This window comes from Garra rufa, chromosome 10 (assembly GCF_049309525.1).
Source record: "Garra rufa chromosome 10, GarRuf1.0, whole genome shotgun sequence".
NCBI classification, from domain to species: Eukaryota; Metazoa; Chordata; class Actinopteri; order Cypriniformes; family Cyprinidae; genus Garra; species Garra rufa.
The window spans coordinates 46,970,923-46,997,947 of NC_133370.1; the positions used below are offsets into that span (position 1 = coordinate 46,970,923).

The 27,025-nt window shown below is 34.6% G+C and overlaps 1 protein-coding gene across 2 annotated transcripts; it reads left to right on the plus strand.

Annotated features, from left to right (window-relative positions):
- Positions 1–208: 208 nt before the first annotated feature.
- LOC141344035 (desmoplakin-A) lies at positions 209–25,211 on the plus strand. 2 transcript variants are annotated; one of them, XM_073848753.1, is made up of 20 exons: positions 209–330; positions 1,485–1,544; positions 1,866–2,033; positions 2,795–2,899; positions 3,144–3,239; positions 4,940–5,065; positions 5,275–5,427; positions 10,356–10,510; positions 10,600–10,726; positions 10,822–11,008; positions 12,951–13,198; positions 15,193–15,371; positions 16,562–16,700; positions 16,808–17,001; positions 17,144–17,306; positions 18,969–19,052; positions 19,138–19,245; positions 19,346–19,444; positions 20,318–22,144; positions 22,456–25,211. In XM_073848753.1, the coding sequence occupies exons 2-20, from the start codon at positions 1,485–1,487 to the stop codon at positions 24,931–24,933; spliced, it is 6,696 nt and encodes a 2,231-aa protein (XP_073704854.1). In that variant the 5' UTR covers positions 209–330; the 3' UTR covers positions 24,934–25,211. The 2 variants fall into 2 exon arrangements, with proteins under 2 accessions (XP_073704854.1, XP_073704855.1); XM_073848754.1 differs by having other exon boundaries at positions 20,318–20,815.
- Positions 25,212–27,025: the final 1,814 nt, after the last annotated feature.

Sequence of the window (27,025 nt, forward strand, 5' to 3'; positions counted from 1 at the left end):
TTTTTGAAACAGAAAATAATGTAACAAACCCTGCTTTCCCGAATATACCTTAATCTGCTGTTTTGACCATGTATTCATATGAAATGTGACAGCATTTCAAATACAGATGATGATTACAATGTGGTGACTCTCCAGAAGACTGTAAATCAGTTGGTTGAGTTTGTGGCACATGTCTAAATGGGTTTGTGTGTTTTTGTTTTGCAGAGACTCATTGAGACCGCACCCTTCGGTGAAGATACAGAGACCATCAGCCAACAAATTCTCAATCACAACAAGTTCCACAGTTCAATCCAGAGAAGCCAGGAAGTGGAAAGAGCACGGGATGAACTGGTATGTGGTTTAATAGAGCTTGCCAAAACGAGTTGCGAGCACACATGCTTATGCTAATGCAAACATAGGCTTGTTTACAATTTAGAACAGAACTGAGAATACATTTTAAAGAATGCATTCAACTAAAATTTGAATTCAAATTCGAATTTTGAAATTTGAATTCAAATTCAAATTTTGAAATTTGAATTTAAATGTTACTAAAGTGGAATGACATTTAAAATAATTCACAATAACCGCTTCAAGTGTTGTTTTATAATACAGGATGTCCGCGGGTTATTAAAAAGTCTTAAAATGTCTTAAATTCAGATTCAGTGCGTCTTGAATATTTTTGGTCACATTACCGCTAAAATATCCTCAGTCTGACAGACCTAATGACTGTTTACAATCATTGGAGAGATTTTGTTTTATAGAGTTTTGTTCTATTTCACTAACAAAACTAGTTCCAAACAAGGATTAAAGCAGAAGCATAGCACATTCTCCAAGCAACACTCGGTGGTGTTTTGCTACTAAATAATTCAGAGTTTAGAACGAATCAGTTGAATGAACGACTCAATGACTTACTCATTAAGGGACTTACCACCACCTACTGGTAGTTTAGTATGCTTAAATGTATGTATTTTCCCCACAACATTTCTTCTTTGTATATTCATAAATGTGTTTAAAACATGAATCTCATAACATAATTTATTGTAGTTTAATGTTGCAGTGTAAATTTTTTAATCTGACTGGTAACAGCCCTATAGAATCTATTAATAAATTGTAATAATTTGACTTGAATGGTGATGCATACATTTCAAAAGTTAAAAAAAACTGGCCTTTATAAAGGTAAATAAAAATATGCATGTAAGTATGTAAAAGCTGTAAAAACACTGATGAAAATATTGCTTCAGAATAAATTGTTTACACCACCAAAAATCTTGGTGATGTGGTACTTTTGTGGGGATATTTTGTTTTCTTTTTACATTTGAAATTCAGTTTTCTTTACATTAAACACAATAAATATTACATTTATGTATGCAATATAATGCGTGTTTGCATTAAAGGTTTAGGTCTTAAATTTCACATAAGTTAGTTTATTTGTTTCAAGTGTTGCTTTATAATACATTTCATTGTAAGTATGATAAACATGTACTGACAGATTCTTTCTGCTTCAGATGCAGAGCAGAGAAAAGGCTGGACTCCACGCTTTGGACCAAGAATGGGACAATTTACAGGTCAGCTATTAAAACATCTCCCATTTCTCTTTATCATCTTTGAGATGTTTCTACACTTTGACCAGAGTTCACTTTAAACTCGATGGTCAAAATTTTTAATTGTTCCTATTTACCACATTTTGAAGTCATGGTAGAGTCATTAAAACTATATAATAAGACAAATGGGAATATTATGTAGTGATCATTTTAGACTGTAAATGTTTAATCAGTACTCTCAAATATTTGAGCTTTAAAGAAGCCACCATTTGCATTTGCGCACTTGCATCCTTCACCTATTGTTGGCAAAAATGAATAGATTTGCATATTCTGATCTTTGTGTAGAAAATGTCCCATGCACGTGTGGGTCAGCTGCGGGATTTGCAGAACATCATCGAGGAGATCTCCAAAGGCATCATGTGGGTCAATGACAGAGAGGAAGAGGAGCTGGTGTTTGACTGGGGCGATAAAAACATCGACAACTACATCCCACAAAAACAAGAAAGCTACTCGGTAAGGAGATTTGCACCATCATTAGAAAATATTATACACCAATGCAAATGATCACAAATGCATATTTTCACAATTCAGATTTTACAGTAAGTGCATGCTTTATTGATACAATGTCATTTGACTCTAATGAACTGATAATCTTTAATAGCATTTATTAAAAACTGCCACAAACCTTAATGCAAACCTTATCGTAAGGTGTTACATACAGGGTTCGTACAAGGTGCTTAAAGTGCTTCAAGTACTTGAATTTGAGTTTTAATAAGCACATATCTTTTCATGCAAAATTCACGCAATTCAAAAAACATCATACCTTTTTTGCTTATTTTTTAGTTAATGTCAGAAAAGTAAATGCTTGAAAAGTCTTTGAAAGTCCTGGAATTTCATTTTACAATATCTGCCTGAACCCTGTACATAGAAGTGACTTTTACAAATGAGGAAAATCACAAGCAAGAAGATCCAATAATATGTGTAGAATAAATATACCAATTTTAAAGTAAAAGCTTTTTTACACAATTTAGAGCAAAATTATATCATAAAGAAGCAGATCAGGTGGAAATTAGTTACTAAATCTAATTTTAAGGCATGCACTGATGAAATAAACTTTAGTGTGCACATGGGCAAACATAATAAAAACATGAAATTAAAAAGGAAAATGAAATTAAGACAATGAACAAAAGCTAGTCTCGACTATGCTAGACCGTTATTTCCTGTCAAGTAAATGCCTGAGGATTTTGGCCTATAAAATACATCCTTCCTTTCAGAGACTGATGAGTGATCTGGAAGAGAAAGAGAAAGAGCTGAATAAACTGAAGGCAAAGGTGGACAACCTCCTGAAGAACCAACACCCAGCATCTGACAAGATAGAGGTGAGGAAACACCTTCCTGATCAACCTTGAACAATGACAAAATCGGTGAAGACATGAGAAGTAATATCTCTTTTTGGCTGGTAAATAATAAAAGCTTAAAGCTGTTAATGTACAGACTCAAACCTAGTTTACATTGTTGTATTATGTATTTATTTATTGAGCAACTGATTGATACAACTGGTTATAGATTTTAGTCAAGGAATTCTGCACATCACTAATAAGAACTTTTCTCTGGTTCTTTCAGGCTTATATGGACACACTGCAAACCCAATGGAGCTGGTTACTGCAGATCACCAAGTGCATCCATGTTCACCTGAAGGAGAACGCTACTTACAGCCAAGTAAGACTTTAGAAGTTTGTTGTATATAAAGCGTCTTTGCTTTAAAATGAAAACAATTCATAGCTAAGGGCTACTGCTGAGGGATCTGATGATATGTATACGATACATATATGTGACCCTGGACCACAAAACCAGTCATAAGGTTAAATTTTACAAAACTGAGATATATACATCATATGAAAGCTCAATAAATAAGCTTTCTATTGATGTATAGTTTGTTAGGATAGGACAATATTTGGCCGAGATACATCTATTTGAAAATCTGAAATCTAAGGATGCAAAAAATCAAAATACTCAGAAAATCACCTTTAAAGTTGTCCAAATTAAGTTCTTAGCAATGCATATTACTAATCAAAAATTACATTTTGATAGGTTTACAGTAGGAATTGTACAAAAAATCTTCCTGGAACATGATCTTTACTTAATTTCCTAATGATTTTTGACATAAAAGAAAAATCAATAATTTTGACCCATGCAATGTATTTTTGGCTATTGCTACAAATATACCCCAGCGACTTAAGACTGGTTTTGTGCTCCAGGGTCACATATATAGATATATATGTGTGTGTGTATATATTGAGGTAATGATATAAATGCATTGTGTTGTTCTAAGCAAGAGGAAGTGAGTCATAAATAGTTTTTTTAAAATATAATTGTTTGTCGCAGGTAAAAAGTCTGAGAAGTATCATTGAGATGCTATGCTATTTAGAATATAAAAAAAGATTATTTTTTTTAAGAAAAATACTTTTTGGCTTCATTTTAATTTTAGTTAAAGTTTTAGTCATTGTGTTGTGTTTTTTTGTAATTTGTTAATGTATATGTAACCCTAGACCACAAACCAGTCTTAAGTAGCAACAGCCAACAAAATTATCGATTTTTCTGTTATGCCAAAAATCATTAGGATATTAAGTAGAGATCATGTTCCACAAAGATATTTTGTACATTTCCTACCGTAAATATATTAAAACTTATTCAAACTTAATTTGGACAAATTTAAAGGAGATTTTCTCAATTTTTTTATTACAGATTTACAGATCTCAGACAAATATTGTCATATCCTAACAAACCACACATCAATGGACAGCTTATATATTCAGTAAATCTCAATTACGAAAAAAAAAAAAAAAAACTTTTATGACTGGTTTTGGGGTCCAGGGTCACATATAATAATTTTATTTCATATAAACGTATCAATTATAATATTAATTCTCTTTCAGTTTTAGTTATTGTTGTGCATCAACTCAAACCAAATAAAATAAGAAATGCTGCAGTTGATATTAACTATGTTTTTAGAATTTATTTATTTTAAGTAATAAAATTTGATATGCTATTATAAGTGTTTTTATGCTAAAATAACCCTGGCACGTGCTTAAGTGTTTAGATGTATTTAAAGCATTTAGATAATCATGTGTTTTGTTGTAAGCAAGAATAAACAATTCTTAAAAAGCATAAACGAAGAGGAGAACAGATGTCTTTTAATAGACAAATGATTGATTTAGTCTTTAAAAGTACAATGAATAATGCATTAAATTTAGACTTGTTCTATACATGAAAAGGTGTATGAATTACTATTATAACACTTATAGTATATGTTGATTTTGTTTCTGAAAGCTGAAATCCCCATTTCCTTTTTTTATTGTAATTGCATGGAAAAGAGCAACCATTCTTTTATTCAAAATTTCTCTTTTTTGGCTTTGTAGTTCTTCAAGGAGGCCAATGAGACATACACCAGACTGCAGAAAGACCATGAGGGCATCCGTAAGAATTTCGCCTGTGACAAGAACACACCTCTGGAGACTCTGACAGAAATGCTCAAAAACCTGGAGGTAAGACTGCCACGTCTGATCAAACAATCTCAAAATCAAACACCCCTAGAGTCATACATCTACATCAGCAAATATATAACATATGATGTTCTATAATGTCATTTTCTATGTCAACATGATGTGATTGCACTATGCAAATCACCGTGAGCACACAAAATCTTCCCATTTTTCATCAATTTGTAAATATTTGTGTGCTTGTGTGTGTGTAGAAAGAGAAAGAGAGGATCATGGAGAGTAAGAGGCAGGTACAGACGCTGGTCAGCAAGTCCAAGAGCATCGTGTGTCTGAAGCCTCGTAACCCAGAGGAGAAGGGCAGCGGGCAGGTCATAGTCAAAGCTCTGTGTGACTTCAAACAAGACCAGGTCAGTCGCTCTCACATCCACACTAATGTCCTCTTTTTGTTCTTTGTAATATTTGAAAATCTGTATGTAGTCAAGTGTTATTCAGAAGGACTTGCAGTGATTTCCCAAGCATCAAGGATCAAAATTGTTTGGGGGTGCCACTAACAACTATTTTTATATTAATTAACCTATCGACTGATCTATTGATTAATCGATTATTCTAAACGACTAATTTCCCACCAAAAATCAACAGCTTTACTTAAGAACATTTCATTTTTATTAAAATCAATTAATTGAAGATGCTTTTGATTATTAAAATTTAATGAAACCATTTCATGGAATGCAGAAAAGTAATGGAAAGGAATTTGGTTAAAATAAAACTGTAAAACTCAATTAATTAGACAGACTTTTTGATTTAAAACAATAATTTAACCATTAAAAATTTCTAATGGAAAAAAAATAATTAGAAAATTATATGGATTTCATAGAGCCCTATAATTATAATAATTTTTGTGTGGTAATAAAATAGATGTAAGTGAACAATAGCCTTTAAAATGAGTTAAAATACATATATGTGACTCTGGACCACAAAACCAGTCTTAAGTCGCTGGGGTATATTTGTAGCAATAGCAAAAATACATTGTATGGGTCAAAATTATTGATTTTTATTTTATGTTAAAAATCATTAGGAAATTAAGTAAAGATCATGTTCCATTAAGATTTTTTGTAAAATTCCTACTGTAAACCTATCAAAATGTAATTTTTTGATTAGTAATATGCATTGTTAAGAACTTAATTTGGACAACTTTAAAGGTGATTTTCTCAGTATTTTGATTTTTTGCACCCTTAGATTTCAGATTTTCCAATAGATGTATCTCGGCCAAATATTGTCCTATCTTAACAAACCATACCTCAATAGAAAGCTTATTTATTGAGCTTTCATGTGATGTATATATCTCAGTTTTGTAAAATTTAACCTTATGACTGGTTTTGTGGTCCAGGGTCACATATAGTAGCAATGATTTAATAATAATTAGTTCCAATAAAAAATCAAAAGCAATAAATCATATGGAATGCATAATGTATTTTAAACAATAGAGCTAATGTACATTACGTGTCGCTTCAACCCGCGGACATGAATAAATATTACATGGAAAAAAAACACAGACAGTTTAAACTTTTATTTTGAAATCACGATGAACACTTACAAATCTGATGAAATGGCACACATTGTGTTCCAAGATAAACGTTATAATAGACCAAACAACATGCAGAGATGGAGTTTGAGACGCTCCACACGTAAATAATAACAGTTCTTGTGGAACGACATACTGTGAATTGTAAAATTGTATTTTTGGTACCCTTAAAAGAACTTTCTACCCTTTTCACCTCTAATAGGGAACATTTTTTTTTACCTATTAGGGGTAAAAAAAGGTACAAATATGTCCTTTTAAGGATACTGCTTCAGTGACAAGCTGTTGTACCCCAAAAGGTACAATTCTGGCCCCTTTTTTCTGTGTACAGCTAGGATTGAAAACTGAGAACTGTATGTATTTTCTAAACATATGAATGAATAGATGTCTTTCATGCACAACAACCTTCACTTTTAAGTTACACAATGACTCTAAAGTAAAAAAAAAATACATTAATAAATTACAAATATGACTTACAAATATGTGACCGTGTGACCACTCATATTAATGTGACACTACAATGTAGATTTATGATGGCATCATAATCAGCAGAGCTGTTTACACTAGACGCCACATATTAACAGCCACTTTGTAATACAATGTGGCATGTAAAATACTTTAATACACTGTAAAACAATTTTAATTTGGCATTGTCAGGAAGTGATTTCTCAGGCACCAAAGAGAGTACCAATAAAAAATAGTTTTGCCAATGGAATGTTTTAAGAAGTAGGAGGACAGTTGAAAAGTCACATCTGTTATTAATCATGATTGTCAGTCCCAAACACTGACTTTGTTTCCCAAACACTTTACCTCACCCTCACATTGTTCCAAAACTTTTAAGACTTTGGTGAATCCTTAAAACACAAATTAAGAAATGTGACCCTGGACCACAAAACCAGTCATAAGGGAGATTTATGCATCATCTGAATAAATAAGCTTTGTATTGATGTATGGTTTGTTAGGATAGGAAAATATTTGGCTGAGATGCAACTATTTTAAAATCTGGAATCTGAAATATTGAGAAAATCCCTTTAAAGCCTTTAAATCGCCTTTAAAGTTGTCTAAATGAAGTTCTTAGCAATGCATATTACTAATCAAAAAGTAAATTAAATAAGAATCAAATAAGTTTAATTTAAGTCTTAAGAATAGATATGATGGCTTTATATGATGTAAATAAAAGCCTAAATGAAATCTAAACAGTAATCGGCACACATATTGTACATAGAGCACATCACATGGTAAATAAGCTTCTGAGTTTTCTATATATGATGCACTCTTTGTACTGCTAAAAATGCTTTTCTTACTTAGATTTTTTGTCTTGTTTCCAGCCAAAATATCTAAAAATTCTTAAAACAAGAAGCATTTTCTAGACGAGTAAAAATGATTGTCTTGTTTTCAGAAAAAAATAGTCAAAATTAAGGGTGTTTTTGCTTGAAACAGGCAAAATAATCTGCCAATGGGGTAAGAAAAATAATCTTGTTTTCTGTTTGAAATAAGATTTTTTTTCTTACCCCATTGGCAGATTATTTTGCTTTTTCTAAGCAAAAAATCACTTAATTTTGGCTTGTTTTTTCTTAAAACAAGAAAATAATTTTTACTCGTCTAGAAAATTCATCTTCATTTAAGAATTTTCAGATATTGTGGCTGGAAACAAGACAAAAAATCTAAGTAAGAAAAGCATTTTTTGCAGTGTGTGTGCAGGGCCTAAAACTAACTTTTTGTTAAACCTGCCAATGGACTGTGACGTGATCAAATTTACTGGCCAAATTTTTTTTTTTATCGGCCATAAAACTCTTTTTGCAAAAACAGGCAGTTATTACTACAAGAACTTAACCTATTTACAATGTTTTTCATTTTTTCTTTACTTTACTTACAAAAAAATTGATTTGTTGATTTATTAATCAGTGTTTAATAATGTTTTTAAGTTTCTTTTTTGTCCCTTAAAACTTTGAGCTTCCTGCCGTTTGCATGTTTTTAGAATGTTTATCATATCAAAACTCAAAATAGGTCATTTCCATAACTAAACTACATGTTGTACAGTCACCATTATGCAGCTTGATCATAAATGCAGCTTCCTACCACAGTGGTCTTCCTTCACAAAACTTATATCTACCACAGTTTCATCATAGGTAGAATGCAAAATGTTTCAATACAAGCATTTCAGTCAAATGTAATTTATGCAATATTTCAAACCTTTAACCCACGGGAGAAAATCAACCCGCTGCAACAGTTTAAAAAGCAATACTCTGCATATTGACAACGACTCCCTAATGCGCAAAAATTATATTCAATATTATGTGTGGGATTAAGAAAACAGTCCCATGCAAGGCTTTAATACAAAAACGCACACAATGAATGGTGACTGTAGAAAGCAAAAGCCAAATCCCAGACATTTTGGGTGATTTAGAAACACTTTTTAGGTCCAAAAAGAGGAGTGTTAGTTTTAGGCCCTGTATGCGTGTTTAAAAAGCATAAATTAAATCTGTTCGTCGTATAAAGTGATCACATCTCGTCATAGGACTTGCATTAAACCTCTCGATTCAATTTACAATCCACTTATGACCTTTTCGGATCATCTAAGTTTTGGTTACCAGAATTTCAATGGAAACCATAAACTTTTTAGACTTGAAATGAAATTATCTTAATTTGTGTTTGAGGATTAACCAAAGTCTAATGGATTTGAAATGACCAGAGGATGAGTAAATGATGACAGAATTGCAATTTTTGGGATGATCTACTTCTTTAACACAACCATTGTGTATTTAAAACATAACGTGGTTGTCACTACCTCAATTTTTAGGGAGTTAATTTGTGTCTAAAATAGGCAAAAATACATTGTATGGGTCAAAATTATCGATTTTTCTTTTATGCCAAAAGTAAAGATCATGTTCCATGAAGATATTTTCTATATTTCCTATTGTAAATATATCAAAACTTAATTTTTGATTAGTAATATGCATTGCTATGTACTTTAAATGTGATTTTCTCAATATTTCGATTTTTTTGCACCATTAGATTGCAGTTGTATCTCAGCCAAATATTGTCTTATCCTAACAAACCATCAATGTTTCAAGCTTATTTTTTCAGCTTTCAGGTGATGTATAAATGATAAAGTATGACTGGTTTTGTGGTCCATGGTCACATTTGGGTCTAGACGATGTTTGAAGTTTGTGTTGTTACCACTTCTCATGTTAGGATGAATGTCTTTGTTATATTCCTCAATTGTAAATGCAATTTTGTCTGAATTAAGCACTTATCAGTGATTAATGTATTTTTCAATTTAACCCAAAAGTTAGTGGTTTCAAATGTAATTTAAAGCTAGACCTAATTTTTCCAGAAGCACACTGCAAAACATATTTTTCTTACTTAGATTTTTTGTCTTAAATCAAGAAAGATTATTTTCTTGTTTTCAGAAAAAACAAGTCGAAATTAGGTGAGTTTTTGCTTAGAACAAGCTAAATAATTTGCCAATGGGGTAAGCAAAAAAATCTTATTTAACAGAAAACAAGATTATTTTTCTTACCCCATTGGCAGATTATTTTGCTTGTTTCAAGCAAAAACACACTTAATTTTGACTTGTTTTTCTGAAAACAAGAAAATAATTTTTACACCTCTAGAAAATCCTTCTTGATTTATAAAACAAAACAAAAAAATCTAAGTAAGAAAAGCATTTTGTGCAGTGCAGTATGCAAGCATAGTCTGTATGTATTTCTACAAAACAATATGAAACACTGAAACACAGTTTGGCTGTTACAGAAGGGCATTATGAAAGGGAATGAAGGTATCCTGAAGGACAACTCTCAGCGCAGTAAGTGGCACGTGACTGGACCTGGAGGACTGGAAATGCTCATCCCATCAGTGTGTCTGATCATCCCACCACCAAACCCTCTGAGCATCAGTCTGGCAAACAAGTACGGCAAAAACACACATGCACACCGATTATAGAGCAACCGATAGTGTCATAGTCAAGACGTGCACTGATTTACTGATTGCTCAACAGGAACGAGCAGTACTATGAAGCCATCATGTCCATCTGGAGTAAGCTGTACATCAACATCAAGAGTATGATCTCCTGGAAGTACTGCATGAAGGACATTCAGTACATCAACTCCCTCACACTCTCAATGGTATGATTTGATCAAATCAGTCTTTTAATGCTTTAAACTTATGTTTTACATTGTCTCAATCTCATTTTTTCCTTCTTATCTCTTGTCGGTTTTAGCTGTCACAAATGCGTCCCGAAGAGTATCGCAACATCATTAAGAACCTGGAGCTCCACTACCAGGAGTTTATGCGCAACAGTCTCGGCTCTGAGATGTTTAGTGATGATGAAAAGAGAAAGATGGAGATGCATTACACAGGAGCTCAATCCCATTATGACCAGCTGGTGATCCAGCTGCCCAACTATAGTAAGACACTCGCACACAGCATCCAGTTACATTTTACAATTGATATGCATGAGTATAATTAGGCATGGAAGTTGTTTTGGCATGGAAGATCAAACTGGTGTAATGTTTGCAGAGGTACTTCATTGATTAATATTTGTAGAAGAGCTCATCTCTGGTTTACCATCAAGATATGATTAGAAAAAATAATGCAATGAGTCTCTGAGACAATTAAAATGCCTATTTTCTGTACAAATGTCAGTCTACTGAAATAAGCTGAAGGTAGATGCCATTTTAACCATTAAAAAACTTTTTCATTACTTGAAATAAAATGAAAAGTAACTGAATTAAAGTAAAACATTACTTGATCAAAAATATAAAAAACAGGAATCTTGTGAAATATTATTGCAATTTAAAATAACAGTTTTCTATTTTTAATATACTGTAAAATATAATTTATTTATGTGATGCAAAGATGAATTTTCATCATCCGTCTTCAGTGTCACACGATTCTTTAGAAATCATTCTAATTTATTCCAAAAATATAAAACAGCAAAGACTTTTTTCAATATTGATAATAAATCAGCATATTAGAATGATTTCTGAAGGATCATGCGACAATGAAGACTGGAGTAATGATGCTAAAAAATTCAGCTTTGCATCACGGGAATAAATTATGTTTTAAAGTATATTAAAATAGTTAACTATTATTTTAAATTGCAATAATATTACTGTTTTTTTTATATATATATATATATTTGATCAAATAAATGCAGCTTTGATGTGCATAATAGACTTCTTTAAAATAAATTTAAAAATATTTCTAATCCCAAACTTTTGAACAGTAGTGTATATTTTCACAAAATATTATTTTTAAATAAATGCTGTTCTTTTTAATTTTTTCATTGAAGAATCCTGAAAAAAGTATTACAGGTTCCAAAAAAATATATAAAACAGCAAAAACTTTTTCCTATTAAAAATAAATCAGCATATTAGAATGATTTCTGAAGGGTCATGTGACGCTGAAGACTGGAGTAATGATGCTGAAAATTCAGGTTTGTATCACAGAAATAAATTATGTTTTAAAGTATATTAAAATAGTAAACCATTATTTTAAATTGCAATAATATGTCATAATATTTTAGTTTTTTAAATATTTTTAATCAAATAAATGCAATTTTGATGAGCTTAAGAGACTTCTTTAAAAAACATTAAAAAAATAATAATTCCAAACTTTTGAACAGTAGTGCATATTTTCACAAAATGTTATTTTTTAAAATAAATTCTGTTCTTTTTTACTTTTTTCATCAAAGAATCCTGAAAAAAGTATCACAAGTTCCAAAAACATTAAAAAAACAGCAAAAAAAAAAAATCCAATATTGAAAATATTAAAAATTAGAATATTTCTGAGGAGTAATATGATGCTGAAAACTGGAGTAATGATGCTAAAAATTCAGCTTTGCATCACAGAAATAAATGATGTTTTAGAGTATATTAAAATTGTAAACCATTATTTTAAATTGCAATATGTCATAATATTACTGTTTTTTTCTATATTTATATTGATCAAATAAATGCAACTTTGATGAGCATAAGAGACAAAAAAACATAAAAAAAATTCTAAACTCCCAAACAGTAGTGTATGTAAAAAGCACACAACATAACTAATAAAACAAGACCTAAAATTTAAATGAAATGGAAAATACATCAAAATAAAAATGTATTGTAATACAGTATCTCGTTGATAGTAAAATAAATAAAAGTCAATATTATTAGGTACTAAAACTATTACTATTACTATTACTGCATTCCTAAACACTTACAAATTACAGGAAGGATGTTTGATTAGAGATTAAGGCTAAACTCTGCTGTCCATCCCTGATTTACTGTAGAGCTTCATTCATTTACTGTAGCTTTACAAAGGAACCAACCTAACTTTTGTGTTATTGTTTGGTTTGTCTTCTAGGAGAGAATGGAGTAAGAACAGAAGTGGTGAGGGTGGAGACAGATGGGAAGCAGTCGGGGCCTGAAACGAAGCCGGTGGTGACCAACGGGAAGCTGGTGAGCTCAGGGCTGAATGTGAGTCTGATGTCAGATCTGAGTGCTCTCAGACGCAAAGTGGAGACGGCGGAGTCGGGCTTGATTCAGAACCTCCACGTGCCTATCAAGGAGAACGGCGTACAGGAGTGCTCCCGAAGACTTGTGCTGCTGCAGGTACGATCAAACACAGTAACATCACCACCAATTGCACTCTGCAAAAAATGCTTTTCTTACTTAGTATTTTTGTCTTGTTTCCAGCCAAAATATCTAAAGATTCTTAAATCAAGAAGGATTTTCTAGACGAGTAAAAATTATTGTCTTGTTTTCAGAAAGTCTAAATTAAGTTTGTTTTTGCTTAAAACAACCAGAATAATTTTTTTTATTATTTAGCTTTTCCTAAAAAACTCAAAAACTCACTAAATTTGGACTTGTTTTTTCTGAAAACAAGAAAATAATTTTTACTCATCTAGAAAATCCTTCTTGGTTTAAGAATTTTTTTGGCTGGAAACAAGACAAAACATCTAGTAAGTATTAGCATTTTTTGCAGTGCATGATCTGTAGAGACTGATATATCGGCCAGGTGACTATCAGACGATATTTGACCATTGCCAACATTGGCATACTCCATGCCCAAACAAAAGTGCTGACTCTATCATATTGCGTACTGACAATGAAAAATTAATCTTTAATACAGTGCATTGCTTAATCATAAAATGTGGTCTGATATTCATCCGTTCACAATTATAAACACAATCTGACATAACAAATATAAACAATGTTTGCAAAACATTATTGATCATTCATTTGACACTGAATGATCATTTTACTTTCATACTTTTTAAACCGTAGTTCAACTTTAGAACATGAATTAAGGTGTTTTTAATATTCTCTAATTATTTTTGTCCATGCAACTAACATTTTCAAATTTCAAAAAATGTATAAAGCCCTATTCGGACTGTTAGACTGTAAAAAATGCTTTTCTTACTTAGATTTTTTGTTTTTCTTAGTTTTTGCTTGAAACAATAGAGTAAGTTTTCTGTTTGAAATAAGATTTTTTTGCTTACTCCACTGGCAAATTGTTTAGCTTGTTCTAAGCAAAAACTCACTTCATTTTTAGTTGATTTGTCTGAAAACAAGAAAATAATTTTTACTTGTCTAGAAAATCCTCCTTGATTTCAGAAGAAACAAGACAAAAAACTAAGAAAAGCATTTTTTGCAGTGTTAACACAATCTGACTTACATTGCATACAAACAGTTATACTTCACAAAACATTATTGAAGACGCTGAATGATCATTTTACTTTCATGTTGTTCCCAAAAACTGTAGTTTAACTTCAGAACATGAATTAAGGTGTTTTTAATATTCTCTAATTATTTTTGTCCATGCAACTTACATTTTCAAGTTTCAAAAAATGCGTAAAGCCCTATTCGGACTGTTAGACTGCAAAAAATGCTTTTCTTACTTAGATTTTTTGTCTTGTTTCCAGCCAAAATATCAAAACATTCTTAAATCAAGAAGGATTTTCTAGATGAGTAAAGGTTATATTATTACAAGTCAAAATTAAGTGTGTTTTTGCTTGAAAAAAGCTAAGTCCATCAATGGGAGAAAAATAATCTTGTTTTTTGTTTGAAATAAGATTTTTTTTGCTTACCCCTCTGGCAAATTATTTAGCTTGTTCTAAGCAAAAACTCACCTAATTTTTAGCTGACTTTTCTGAAAACAAGAAAATAATTTTAAATCCTTGATTTAAGAATTTGTAGATATTTTGGCTAGAAACAAGACAAAAAATCTAAGTAAGAAAAGCTTTTTTGCAGTTTATGTGCTTGGCAATTGTTTCCTATGGGGACAAAATGAAATGTCAACATATATAGAGGCTAGTTTGTTATTTATTGGCGTCCAAATTCAAAATATTGACTTCTCTCAACAACCACTGCTGAATTTCCTACTGATCTCTGAGTTTACAGCTAAGGGATCAGTTAAAAAATCATTTGTAAATCCTTTTTGGCCACTGCCGATTCATAAAGCAGCCAAGTTTGTCTACTGTATATAATAATAGACCAATGTTATTAGATTGGGGACCATCTTGACAATCTCTTGATTCATATGAGTTAATTTTTAATGTAATCAGTAAATTTGTATATAATCTGTGTCTGGTCTGTATTGTCAGGGTGTACATCGTGATCTGGACTCCATCCGGGACGAGTACCTGCGTCTGAGGGAGAAGATTTTGAGAGAGCTGGAAGGAAGTACTAACGCAGAGCAGACCCACTACCTGCGCTCTGAACTGGAACACATCAACACAAAACTTGGCAGCCTGCAAGGCTTCTCAACCGCTTATATCCAGAGGCAAGAATATTTAAAACGATCAATAATGCATCTATTAATTGTTCTTTTTTATTTTGCAAAACCAGCGTCCTAAACCAGCCAAATATCCTACTGTCTACAGGAGACACATGAATCACAAAGTTCACAATAGTTACAATTTGTTTTTAAGTGTGAACCTATAGAAATTGGACTTTTTTCACATTATTTTGCTTTTTGGTCCACTTCTGGGTTTAGATTTTGGTTACATTTCCAAATTTATAATTTTATATGTCTTTATCTGACATTTGCATGATTTAAAGATAAAAAAAAAACATTATTTTTCTGATATTAGACATTGCTGCAGCACCTATTTTTTTTACACTCTCTCTTTAAAGCCCGACTTTCTGAAAAGGTCTGCTTTGTCATCTGACCAAGTCTGTTCACTGCAAAAAATGCTTTTCTTACGTAGATTTTTTGTCTTGTTTCCAGCCAAAATATCTAAAAAATCTTGAATCAGGAAGGATTTTCTAGACAAGTAAAAATTATTATCTTGTTTTTAGTAAAAACAAGTCAAAATTAAGTGAGTTTTTGCTTAAAACAAGCAAAATAATCTGCCAATGGGGTAAGAAAAACAATCTTATTTCAAGCAGACAACTAGATTATTTTTCTTACCCCATTGGCAGATTATTTTGCTTGTTTTAAGCAAAAACTCACCTAATTTTGACTTGTTTTTACTAAAAACAAGACCCACATTTTTACTTGTCTAGAAAATCCTTCCTGATTCAAGAATTTTTAGATATTCTGGCTGGAAACAAGACAAAAAATCTAAGTCAACTGATTAGAGCATGTCGGAAATATAAAGCACCTAACCATAATTGGGTTTCATCTCCAGAGGCTTCATTAGCAGCTTCAAACATTATTATATCTATGGTGACTATGGCGTTGCTTAGGGTTAGGATTAACGTTAAACATTAAAGTCTATATGTTTTTTGCGATTGCAATATAAACAAACAGCATCTCCTCGACATCTAAAATCTATGAACATATATGTTCATAAAACAATAAAGGTAAAATCAGGCTTGGGCTGTCTTTCTAATTCAGTTAACCAATGAATGGCTTACTTAGAATTGTTTCTGTACATCAAGGGGTGATAAGAGGGGGTATTAGTATGAGGATTAATTAGCAGTAATCATCTCCTAGTGTTTTTCATGAGGATTTGTCTGTGTTTTCAGGCTGACTGCTCTTCAGGCTCTGCTCCAGAACCTCCTGCAGGCTGAGGACATCATTAAAGTTCATGAGGCTCGTCTGACAGAGAAAGAGACTTCCTCACTTGATCTGAAAGAAGTGGAAAAGTACCACACGACTCTCAAGGTAAACTTAACATTTTTGAGTTTATATTTCTGAACTCTGTATTAATATGACCCCTTGATTGAGCATATGTCACATATATGTTTTTATTTGAATGTGATGTCTTGCAGACGATGAAAGCAGAGCTTGAGCAGAAGAAAGGTGTTTTGAAGGCTATGGAGTCTGAGCTGTCCAAGGCTGTGCACTTTAACAGTCAAATAGACAAATCTTTCCATCAGTGTGATGTAGACCTGTCCAGATTCTCAGAGCTTGTTGGACAGATGAGTGACCGGTGGCGCCGTATTGTGACTCAGATTGACAGCAGGTATGGAGAAAAATATTGTGTTCTGACATTGGCTTGAATTTCCACATGCACTTTTAGAACACACAATGACAAATGCTGTAGAAATGTAGAAAGTATGACCACCATAATTAGTTTTATTAATTTTTTTGTGCTTGTTTGTCAGGGTATGGGACTTGGAGAAACAGGAGAAACAGCTGAATCACTACAAGCAAACCAACTCCATGATGAACAAATGGATTCAGGACACACGTCAGCGCCAAGATTCCCTCCAGATTACTAAATTCAACAGTCTGGATAGCTTGATGGACCACCTAAATCAGCAAAAAGTCAGTTTAATACTTACAATAAAATACTCAAACCTGGTCAAATGTTAATCTGTTGCAAAATATAGTGGGATACTTATCCAGACAGATGAAATTATCATATTAACAAGATTATGACAAGATCACCCTTTCAAAAGGTTCTAATATGGACACTTTTGCTACTAATATGGACACTTTTGCTACTAATATGGACACTTTAGGTATGGACACTTTAGGTACTAATATGTATACTTTAGGCACTAATATGGACACTTTAGGTACTAATATGGACACTTTATGTACTAAAATGTACACTTTAGGTACTAATATGGACACTGTAGGTACTAATATGGACACTTTAGGCACTAATATGGACACTTTTGCTACTAATATGGACACTTTAGGTACTAATATGGACACTTTATGTACTAAAATGTACACTTTAGGTACTAATATGGACACTGTAGGTACTAATATGGACACTTTAGGTACTAATATGGACACTTTATGTACTAAAATGTACACTTTAGGTACTAATATGGACACTGTAGGTACTAATATGGACACTGTAGGTACTAATATGGACACTTTAGGTACTAATATGGACACTGTAGGTACTAATATGGACACTGTAGGTACTAATATGGACACTTTAGGTACTAATATGGACACTTTAGGTACTAATATGGACACTGTAGGTACTAATATGGACACTGTAGGTACTAATATGGACACTTTATGTACTAAAATGTACACTTTAGGTACTAATATGGACACTGTAGGTACTAATATGGACACTTTAGGTACTAATAAGTACACTTTATGTACTAATATGGACACTTTATGTACTAAAATGTACACTTTAGGTACTAATATGGACACTGTAGGTACTAATATGGACACTTTAGGTACTAATAAGTACACTTTATGTACTAATACGGACACTTTATGTACTAAAATGTACACTTTAGGTACTAATATGGACACTGTAGGTACTAATATGGACACTTTAGGTACTAATAAGTACACTTTATGTACTAATATGGACACTTTAGGTACTAATATGGACACTTCAGGTACTAATATATGGACAATTTAGGTACTAATATGGACACTTTAGGTACTAATATGGACAATTTAGGTACTAATACGGACACTTTAGGTACTAATATGTACTTTTGATCTCTATTTGATCTAATTGATCTCATATTTTGTAACATGCATTTTTTTTTGCACAGTAAGTATTTTTCTAATCTGAATTTAAGGAGCCTCTGCTTCTGTTTCTAAACTTGCTTGTTAAATACTTTCAAATGGCATGAAAGAAAAATAATTTTGATGGAATATAGTTCACTATTTAAAAGCCGCATTATTGCACTATGGCCTCTCTATAACCAAAGATAGAAATATAAAAATGTGGTGTAGTTCTTTTAAGTGAGTTGTGCTTCAGCACTTCTCTTCTGCAACATAGTGTGTATAAAAGGTTTTTTCAGCAAGTGTCATGTGGTTCGGTGGTTCAGATCTTGTTGCTCTTTCCTCAGTGAAATGCAATAATGTATGCCCGTAGCATAATTTCAGTTCAACTAATTACGATTTTGCTGATGCATTCTGATTAAGAAAGGGAATTTTGGATTTGGGTAAAGTTTGGATAAAATATGTAACTGTGAAAATTATGTTGTCAATAAACAGGCGCTGTATTCTGAGATAAAAGGGAAGAAAGAAAAAGTGGATGATGTGGTCAAAGATGCAGACACATGTGCTGCCTCCATAAAGGTGAGACTTTTTGTTTTGATAATTACAATAAGTACATACAAACGATAAAAAGAGAAAGTTCTCATATGTGTACGGTTTTTCGTAGGACTATGAGCTCCAGCTGGCATCTTACAGCGCAGGACTGGAGACGCTGCTCAACATTCCCATCAAGAGGACTATGCTGCAGTCTCCATCCACTGAACTGAGGCAGGAGGTAATGACATTACATCCAAGAGAGAAAAAGTGAATTAACAAGTGAATTTAATTAATGAGTACTTTTTTGGCTTTACTGACTCACAATTGTTTCACTAAAGGCGGCAGATTTGCAGTCACGCTACATAGAGCTCCTGACGCGTTCAAGCGACTACTACAAATTCCTTGGGGAAATGATGAAAAACATGGAAGAGTTAAAGGTAAAGGTCTTGTCTGAAGTGTTGTGAATATAACTTCTAAATCAGGCTTAATAAGGAAACCCTTAGTTTATGAGATGCCAGTGCCAAATTGCATACAAATGTATAATTTATATTATATTTTAGCTTTTGTAGAAATCTTAGAATAAGAAAATCAAAACATAAAGATGTTGGGAAATTCATTAAATTTTTAAGGTTTACATTTTAACAAAAAAAAAAATGGTATTAGGAGAAGGGTTTACTAAAACTGAAACCAAATTAAAACCATAAAATAAACTTTAATATAAATAATATATAATATAAAAATATTTATATTTCAGATGCCAAGGCAGCATTTCCCATTTTAGTTTAGTTTATCCTGATGTTCTAATATAAGAAAACTAAAACTAAAACGAAAATTAATAAAAAAAACTATATATATAACAACATATATATTAAAATACGCTATTAAAATTGAAAAAAAGCAACAAGACACTTGCTTAAACTTTAAATAAAAAATTAAAATGAAAAAGGAAAATGTAAAAAATAAAAACTCATTCAAAATATGAATAAAAACTCTATTATTATCTCTTATAATAAAATAACACTGACCAACAGGTACAAAGGGAATTCCTGAAATATATAATTTAAAATGCTTTCTTTACTTTCACAAATACATTTGTTTTAAGGCTGTAAATGTGACTCATAAGAATACCAAGAACAAGACAGGACTTTTATGAATACTAACAATTGGTACATAGTACCAATATTGTCAATTTTGTGCTAGATTTAAGTCACTTTGTTTAGGACAATAAAGATTAGTCACTGCATAGAATGAGAATTTGTTATGTTTGTAAGTTACTACCACTATTTTAAACTATCCTTTTTTTTCAATAGATGCGCAACACTAAAATTGACCTTTTGGAGGAAGAACTAAGACGTCTCAAGGACAACCTCAAAGATCAAGGTCAAAAAAACCAGACACTGGAGGATAGCCTGGCTCGCTATCGGCTGGAGCTGAACCAATCTAAAGAAGAGCTTATATCTATGGAGGAGGTCAAGAGAACCCAGGCTAGACAATGCAATTCTGCTCAGGAAAGCCTGGACAGCACCCAGTCTCAGCTAAAGAAATTACAAGATGAGATGTCCCGCCTCACCTTTCTCATCGAAGAGGAGAAGCGCAAACGGAGGCTGGCCGAAGAGCGATACACCAACCAGCAGGAGGAGTACGAGCTCGCTGTCCGCAAGCGACAGAAAGAACTTGAGGAGCTCAGTATGTCCAAAAGTCAATTTGAAAGGGCCATCAAAGAAAAAGAGCGGGAGATTGAACGGCTGAAAATGCAGCTGGAGGATGAGGCCTCCCGGCGCAATGCAGCAGAATTAGAGACCTCAAAGGTAAGAACACAGTTGAACCAGGACATTAATAGCCTAAAGCAAACTTATGAATCTGAGATCCACGTCACCAAGACCAGTGTGCTCAAGACAACGCAGCAGAAGGATGAGGAGTCGGCATCTCTAAGAATTCAGCTGGATAGGTTAATCTCTGAGAAAAGAGACCTGGAAGAGGAACTTAGAAAGCTGCAGCTTTCGTTCTCCCAAGTCGAAGCGGCACGAAGGAAAGCAGAAGAGGACGCTCATCAGCAGAGGTCTTCGGCCACCGAGGGGACCAGGTTCAAGAAGGAACTGGAGACACAGATTCAGGTCATATTGCGTCAAAAGGAAGACACTGAAACAAAACACAGGGTGGAACTGGCAGAAGCCAACAGAGCGGCTCAGGAAAAGACCCGTGAGATTTCCTTGTTGAGCCAGAACCTCCAAGACGAGAGCAGGCGGAGGAAAGCCTTGGAGGTCGAGAATCAAAGTCTCAGACAGTCTCAGGCTGAACTGCTCTCTAAGCACACTTCAACCACTGAAACCATTAACAAGTTAAAGGTCTCCGAGCAAGAGCTGCTCATCATAAGGCGAGAGATGGAGACACAGAAGAATGCAAAGAGCACACTGGAACAGAATGCCGCCAGGCTGCAGAGTCGCATCAGTGAGCTGCAGACGAAGGTGAACGAGTTGCAGGCTGAACTGGAAAAGGAGAAGAGGAGTAATCAAGATGAGCTCACGAGGAGGAAAAGGATCGAAACCGAGCTGGAGAAGGTGAATCAGACGTGCCGCGAATACACCACCACCATCAACACTCTGCGGGTCCATCAAGAGAAGGAAAGTGCTTCTGGACGCAGGTATGAGCAGGACCTTCGCAACACGAAAGATGAGTTGGAGAGAAGCCAGAAGGAGTACAAAATTACAATAGAGAATCTGAACAGAGTCAATGCCGAATTGAAGGCTTTGCAGCAGCAGCTTCTGCGGGAGCAAGCCCTCGTCCGTGAGGCCAATCAGCGCAACGATTCCCTCTACAAGACCATAGAAGACAAGAGTCGAGCGCTAAATGAGAGCACCAGTGAGATCGAGAAGTTGCAGACCCTCACCCAGAATCTTACCAAGGAGCATCTGCGGCTGGAGGAAGAACTGAGGACCATGCGACTAGAGCGAGATGACGTCAAGCGAAGCCTGAGCACCATCGAAAGCGAAAGTGCCTCCCGATTGTCCGCCATTCAATTCCAGTTACAAACCAGCAATAACCGAGCACTGGAACTGCAGGATCTAATCAATGAACTGACTAAAGAGAGAGAGAGTTTAAGGGTGGAAATCGCCCAAATCCAAAAGCAGTTCTCGGAGGTATTATTTTCTGAGCGACATCAGTCGAATCAAAAATACATCACCAATTGGCTTTGCTGGATAACACTTTGCTGCATAATTATTTTCTGCATTCGAAAACACACTTTCTGCATAACACTGCATGGTTGTAATCTTTCCACAGAATGCTTTTTTTTATATTTAAATACTTGCTTTGTTGTTTTATTCTAACCATGTTCTAATCAAAATGGTGTTGGTGTAGTGATGCACAAATCTTTTCTTGGTTAAATCCTCTAAATAAATTTAAATCTGAACGAGTTCATCAATAAGCCGTTTCTCTTTTATGTTTACAGACATCCATGATGATCCAGCGATCTGATGCCAACTACAAAGGGATTGTGCAAGAGAGAGATAGTCTTCTAGTCAAACTGAAGATGTTGCAACAAGACAAAGACAAGCAGCAGCGCTCTGAAGAAGAGCTCAGGCGCATCAAGCTTTCCTTGGAAACCGAGATCAAGCAGAAGCAACGTCTCCAGGATGAAATTGATAAGCTTAACAAGGACTTCAAGTACTGGAAAAGCCAGTACGAGTTAAAGGAGGGCCAGATCAGACAGAGCGAGGCAGATAAAGACAAAGTACAGAGAGATAGGGCCTCTTTGCAGAGTGAGATCCAAAGGTTGACCGCCGAGCTGAGGAGTCTAGAAGAACGCTACAAGAGTCGTCTTCAGATGTCAGACAAGGAGATCTCAGAGCTCACTATAAAAAAGGAGACTTTGGAAAGGGAATTGAGGGCGCTGCAACAGCGTCCGGCTGCATGTTGTCGGTGTACACAGACCACTGGGTCTGTCACTGAGAGCTCAAAGAGTATGACAGTGAAAGGTCTCCGTGGTGAGGTCTCGCTCACTGAGCTTGTAGACTCCAACTTGCTTGATCAGACAGATTTGGATAAAGTAAACCGAGGACAACTAACAGGCAGAGATATCGAGGACAGACTCAGATCGTACCTAGGAGGCTCAGATTGCATCGCTGGTATCTACGATGAAGCCAATGATAGGGTCTTGCCCATTTACCAGGCCATGAAAGATGGTCTGCTTCGGAGGGGAACCACCCTGGAGCTCCTGGAAGCCCAGGCTGCTTCCGGCTTCATAATCGATCCGGTCAACAATGTCTGCATGACGGTGGAAGAAGCATGGAGGAGAGCTCTTGTGGGAAAGGAGTTTAAGGAAAAACTTCTGTCTGCTGAAAAGGCTGTGACAGGATACAAAGACCCTGCAACCGGGAAGATCATCTCACTCTTTCAAGCGATTGAGAAAGAAGTCATCGAGAAGGGTCATGGGATTAGACTGCTTGAAGCTCAGATCGCCAGTGGCGGCATCATCGATCCCAAAGGGAGCCATCGAATTGATGTGGAAGTGGCTTACAGGAAAGGTTACTTTGACCGTGAAATGAATGACATTTTGAGTTACGAGGGTGACGACACCAAAGGTTTCTTCGATCCTAACACCCATGAAAACCTCACATACCTGCAGTTGAAAAAGCGGTGCATCAAAGATCCCAAAACTGGGCTTATCCTTTTGCCTTTGACAGACAAGAAGAAGCCAAAGCAAACGACATCTCAAAAGAACACTTTGCGCAAGAGGAGAGTGGTGATTGTAGACCCTGACACTGGCAAAGAGATGACCGTACGAGAAGCGTTCCATCGAGAGTTGATTGACTATGACACTTTCCTGGAGCTTTCGGAACAAGAGTGCGAGTGGGAGGAGATCACTATTGAATCATCTGACGGCAGCAAGCGTTTATTTATTGTCGATCGCAAAACTGGAACCCAGTATGACATTCAAGAGTCCCTGGATAGGGGAGTCATCGATAGACAAACCCTGGACAAGTACCGCGCCGGGACTCTGACGCTCCACGAGTTCGCAGGCCTGATCACAAGTAAAGCCAGCAGTTCTGAGCTTTCCATCTGCTCCAGCAGTCCTGAGGATGTTGCTACTTGTAGTAGTCCGACACAGATATCGCCATCCTCTCCGAAGGTCCGCAAGCGCTTTGCTAGCGTATCCATCACACTCTCCCCTCCATCTGATATTTTTGATGACCACAGCCCTGTGGGAGCTATTTTTGATACAGAGACCCTTGAGAAGATAACCATCCCTGAGGCACAGCGACGTGGAATAGTGGACAACATCACCGCTCAGCGGCTCTTGGAAGCCCAAGTTTGCACCGGAGGAATTATCAATCCCGCTACTGGCCAGAGACTCTCTCTGAAAGATGCTGTACAGCAAAGCCTTATCGATGAAGACATGTCCATCAAGCTTAAACCAGCACAGAAGGCTTACGCAGGTTTCGAGGATGTGAAGACCAAGAGAAAACTTTCTGCCGCTGAGGCCATGAAGGAGAAATGGTTGCCTTATGAGGCAGGGCAAAGGTTTCTGGAGTTCCAGTACCTAACGGGTGGACTCCTAGAGCCAGAAACTGTCCGGCGGGTGAGCATTGAAGAGGCCATCCGAAGAGGATGGCTTGATGGCAAAGGAGCACAGAAGCTGCAGGATACAAGGAACTACGTTAAGAACCTGACCTGTCCTAAAACCAAACTTAAAATCTCATACAAGGAGGCCATGGATAACTGCATGGTAGAGGAGAACAATGGCATGAAGATGCTCCAGGCTACTTCTATGTCTACTAAAGGCATTAGCAGCCCTTACAACGTGTCCTCAGGAGCAAACTCTCGCACGGGATCCAGAGCAGGCTCTCGTAATGCCTCAAGAAGCGGATCACGCAGAGGCAGTGTTGACTACACCTCTTCGGTTACTTACTCCTACGTCTCATCTTAATAATACAGTTAATAGTAATTCCTATGCTTAGTGTGTACAATTTACATTTAAGAATGATTTTCTATTCACAAGGATATAAGTATGGGTTTGGGATATAAAAATGTAGATTAACTTCTTTTACTGGTGCTAATCAGTTGTCTTGGGTGATTGAGATGTCTTTTAGATTGTTAATGTATTGGATTTTTTAATTATTTACACATGGGGAGTGTTAGATTTATCATGGCATTTAACAATGTTTTCACTATCCCTTATTTGGTTGAAATTGTTTTCCAATATTTTCCTTTGCATGTTTTTTTTTTTGACAATTTATATTACATGTATTCATTTAGCTGACACTTCTGTTAAAAGCAACTTACAAATAATAAATGTAACAAGCAATTCATCACCAGCATTATCCATAGTTTAGAAAGCTGGATTATAGATTTGAAACAAGTACTTTTTTTATTTGAAACATCTACCGACTTTGTATCAACATGAATCTACTGACTTCAAAGTGGACAAATTTGATATTTTTTGAGATTTGCTTTTAATGATTAAATATTTGATCTGATTGTGTTTATATGGAGCAATTGAAACAATAAATAGTATCAAATTATAAACCACCATTCTCTCTGTTACTAATTGCTAGAATAGTCTAATAGTCTATAGGCATAATTTGTAGGTGTGACAGGTCCCTACCACTTTTTACCTCAAGTACCCCAACAATTTTTTAAAACCACTGAAGAAATAGCACGCAGAAGGCTTACAAAGCAAAGAAAAAGCAATCAAATTCATCATTCTGTTAAAGTTTGTGTGATATGCAAGAATCAGACATAAAAGATACACCTAGAAATCAGTTTAAGAGGGGAAATATTGAAAACTTTGGGAATTAGCCGTCTATGACAGGCCTAAACCCGTCAAGTACAAATAAAAACAGAAAGATTGTCTCCAGTCAGACCGCTACCATGAGGCCAACAGGAACAAATGAAGCATACAGAAAGCCCGTTCAATTACAATTGCAACTATTCTGAAAGTGTGCAGAAAATAACAAAGAACAGTGCAATAGAAAGCCAACCTATTAAATTATTATTGGACAAATGTCTAATGAACACATCCAAATGATAAAGTTGGCACACATCTGATATTATCAATCACTAATCAGCATCCATGTTTGAAAGCAGCTGCCTATCAGCAAGTACTGAATTGAGTCTGTACTTGGTACAGTACTGCAAAAAGGCTGGTACTGTTATGTTTTATTAAGCAAGCGACGAGATAGAATGAAAATATGACTACATGAACAAGATGTTTTTTGCTCTATTACATTATTTATTTATATACATTATTAACCACTGCATTTTAATTACAATCCAATAGGGCTGGACAATAATTCAATATCAATATATTTCGCAATATAATATTGTAATATGATTATTTGTAATACGATATTTCAATATACATTATTGATTTATTTACATTGATTTATTTGTGAAGGTTGACTTCTATGAATAAACATGAGCACTGCACATTTCAAAATCAAAACACTGTGCAGGTGTTTTAAATGAATCTTTGAAGGGAACTGATTGTCTTCAGAAAAGTTTTGATGGCATTTTTATTTCATCTAATAAAGTAGCATTAATGAGCGCAGTGTTGCTTTGTGTACAGCCATTACCAGGAAAACTGATGTTTCTGCCACTCCAAAAGTGCCTCCTAGTGGCAGATGATAAATTTGGTATTTTCAATAACCCCATTTCCAGCAGCATGTTTTTGTTGTTGCTCTTTTGTTTTTGGTTATTTTCTGTAGCAACTCTAAGTACTTTTCATATTCTTTTTCCGGGCTGAAGCACTTTACTTTCAATCTACGAGAATAAACAGCTCATGTTATACTGTAGCTTAGTTAATATATTAATACTATTAAGGTGAGTCTGGAAGTCGTATGTTTATTTGATGGTGATTTCACATTTCTTGTTTGTATGAAGGCTAAATACAAATAAAAGGTGAACAATAATTTATTTGTACCATTTTTTCCTAAAATATTATATAGTTTTATAAAAGGAGGTTTCATAGATTTGGCAAATTCATTTTTCAGAAGTTTGTATACACATCTGTTGTGGTC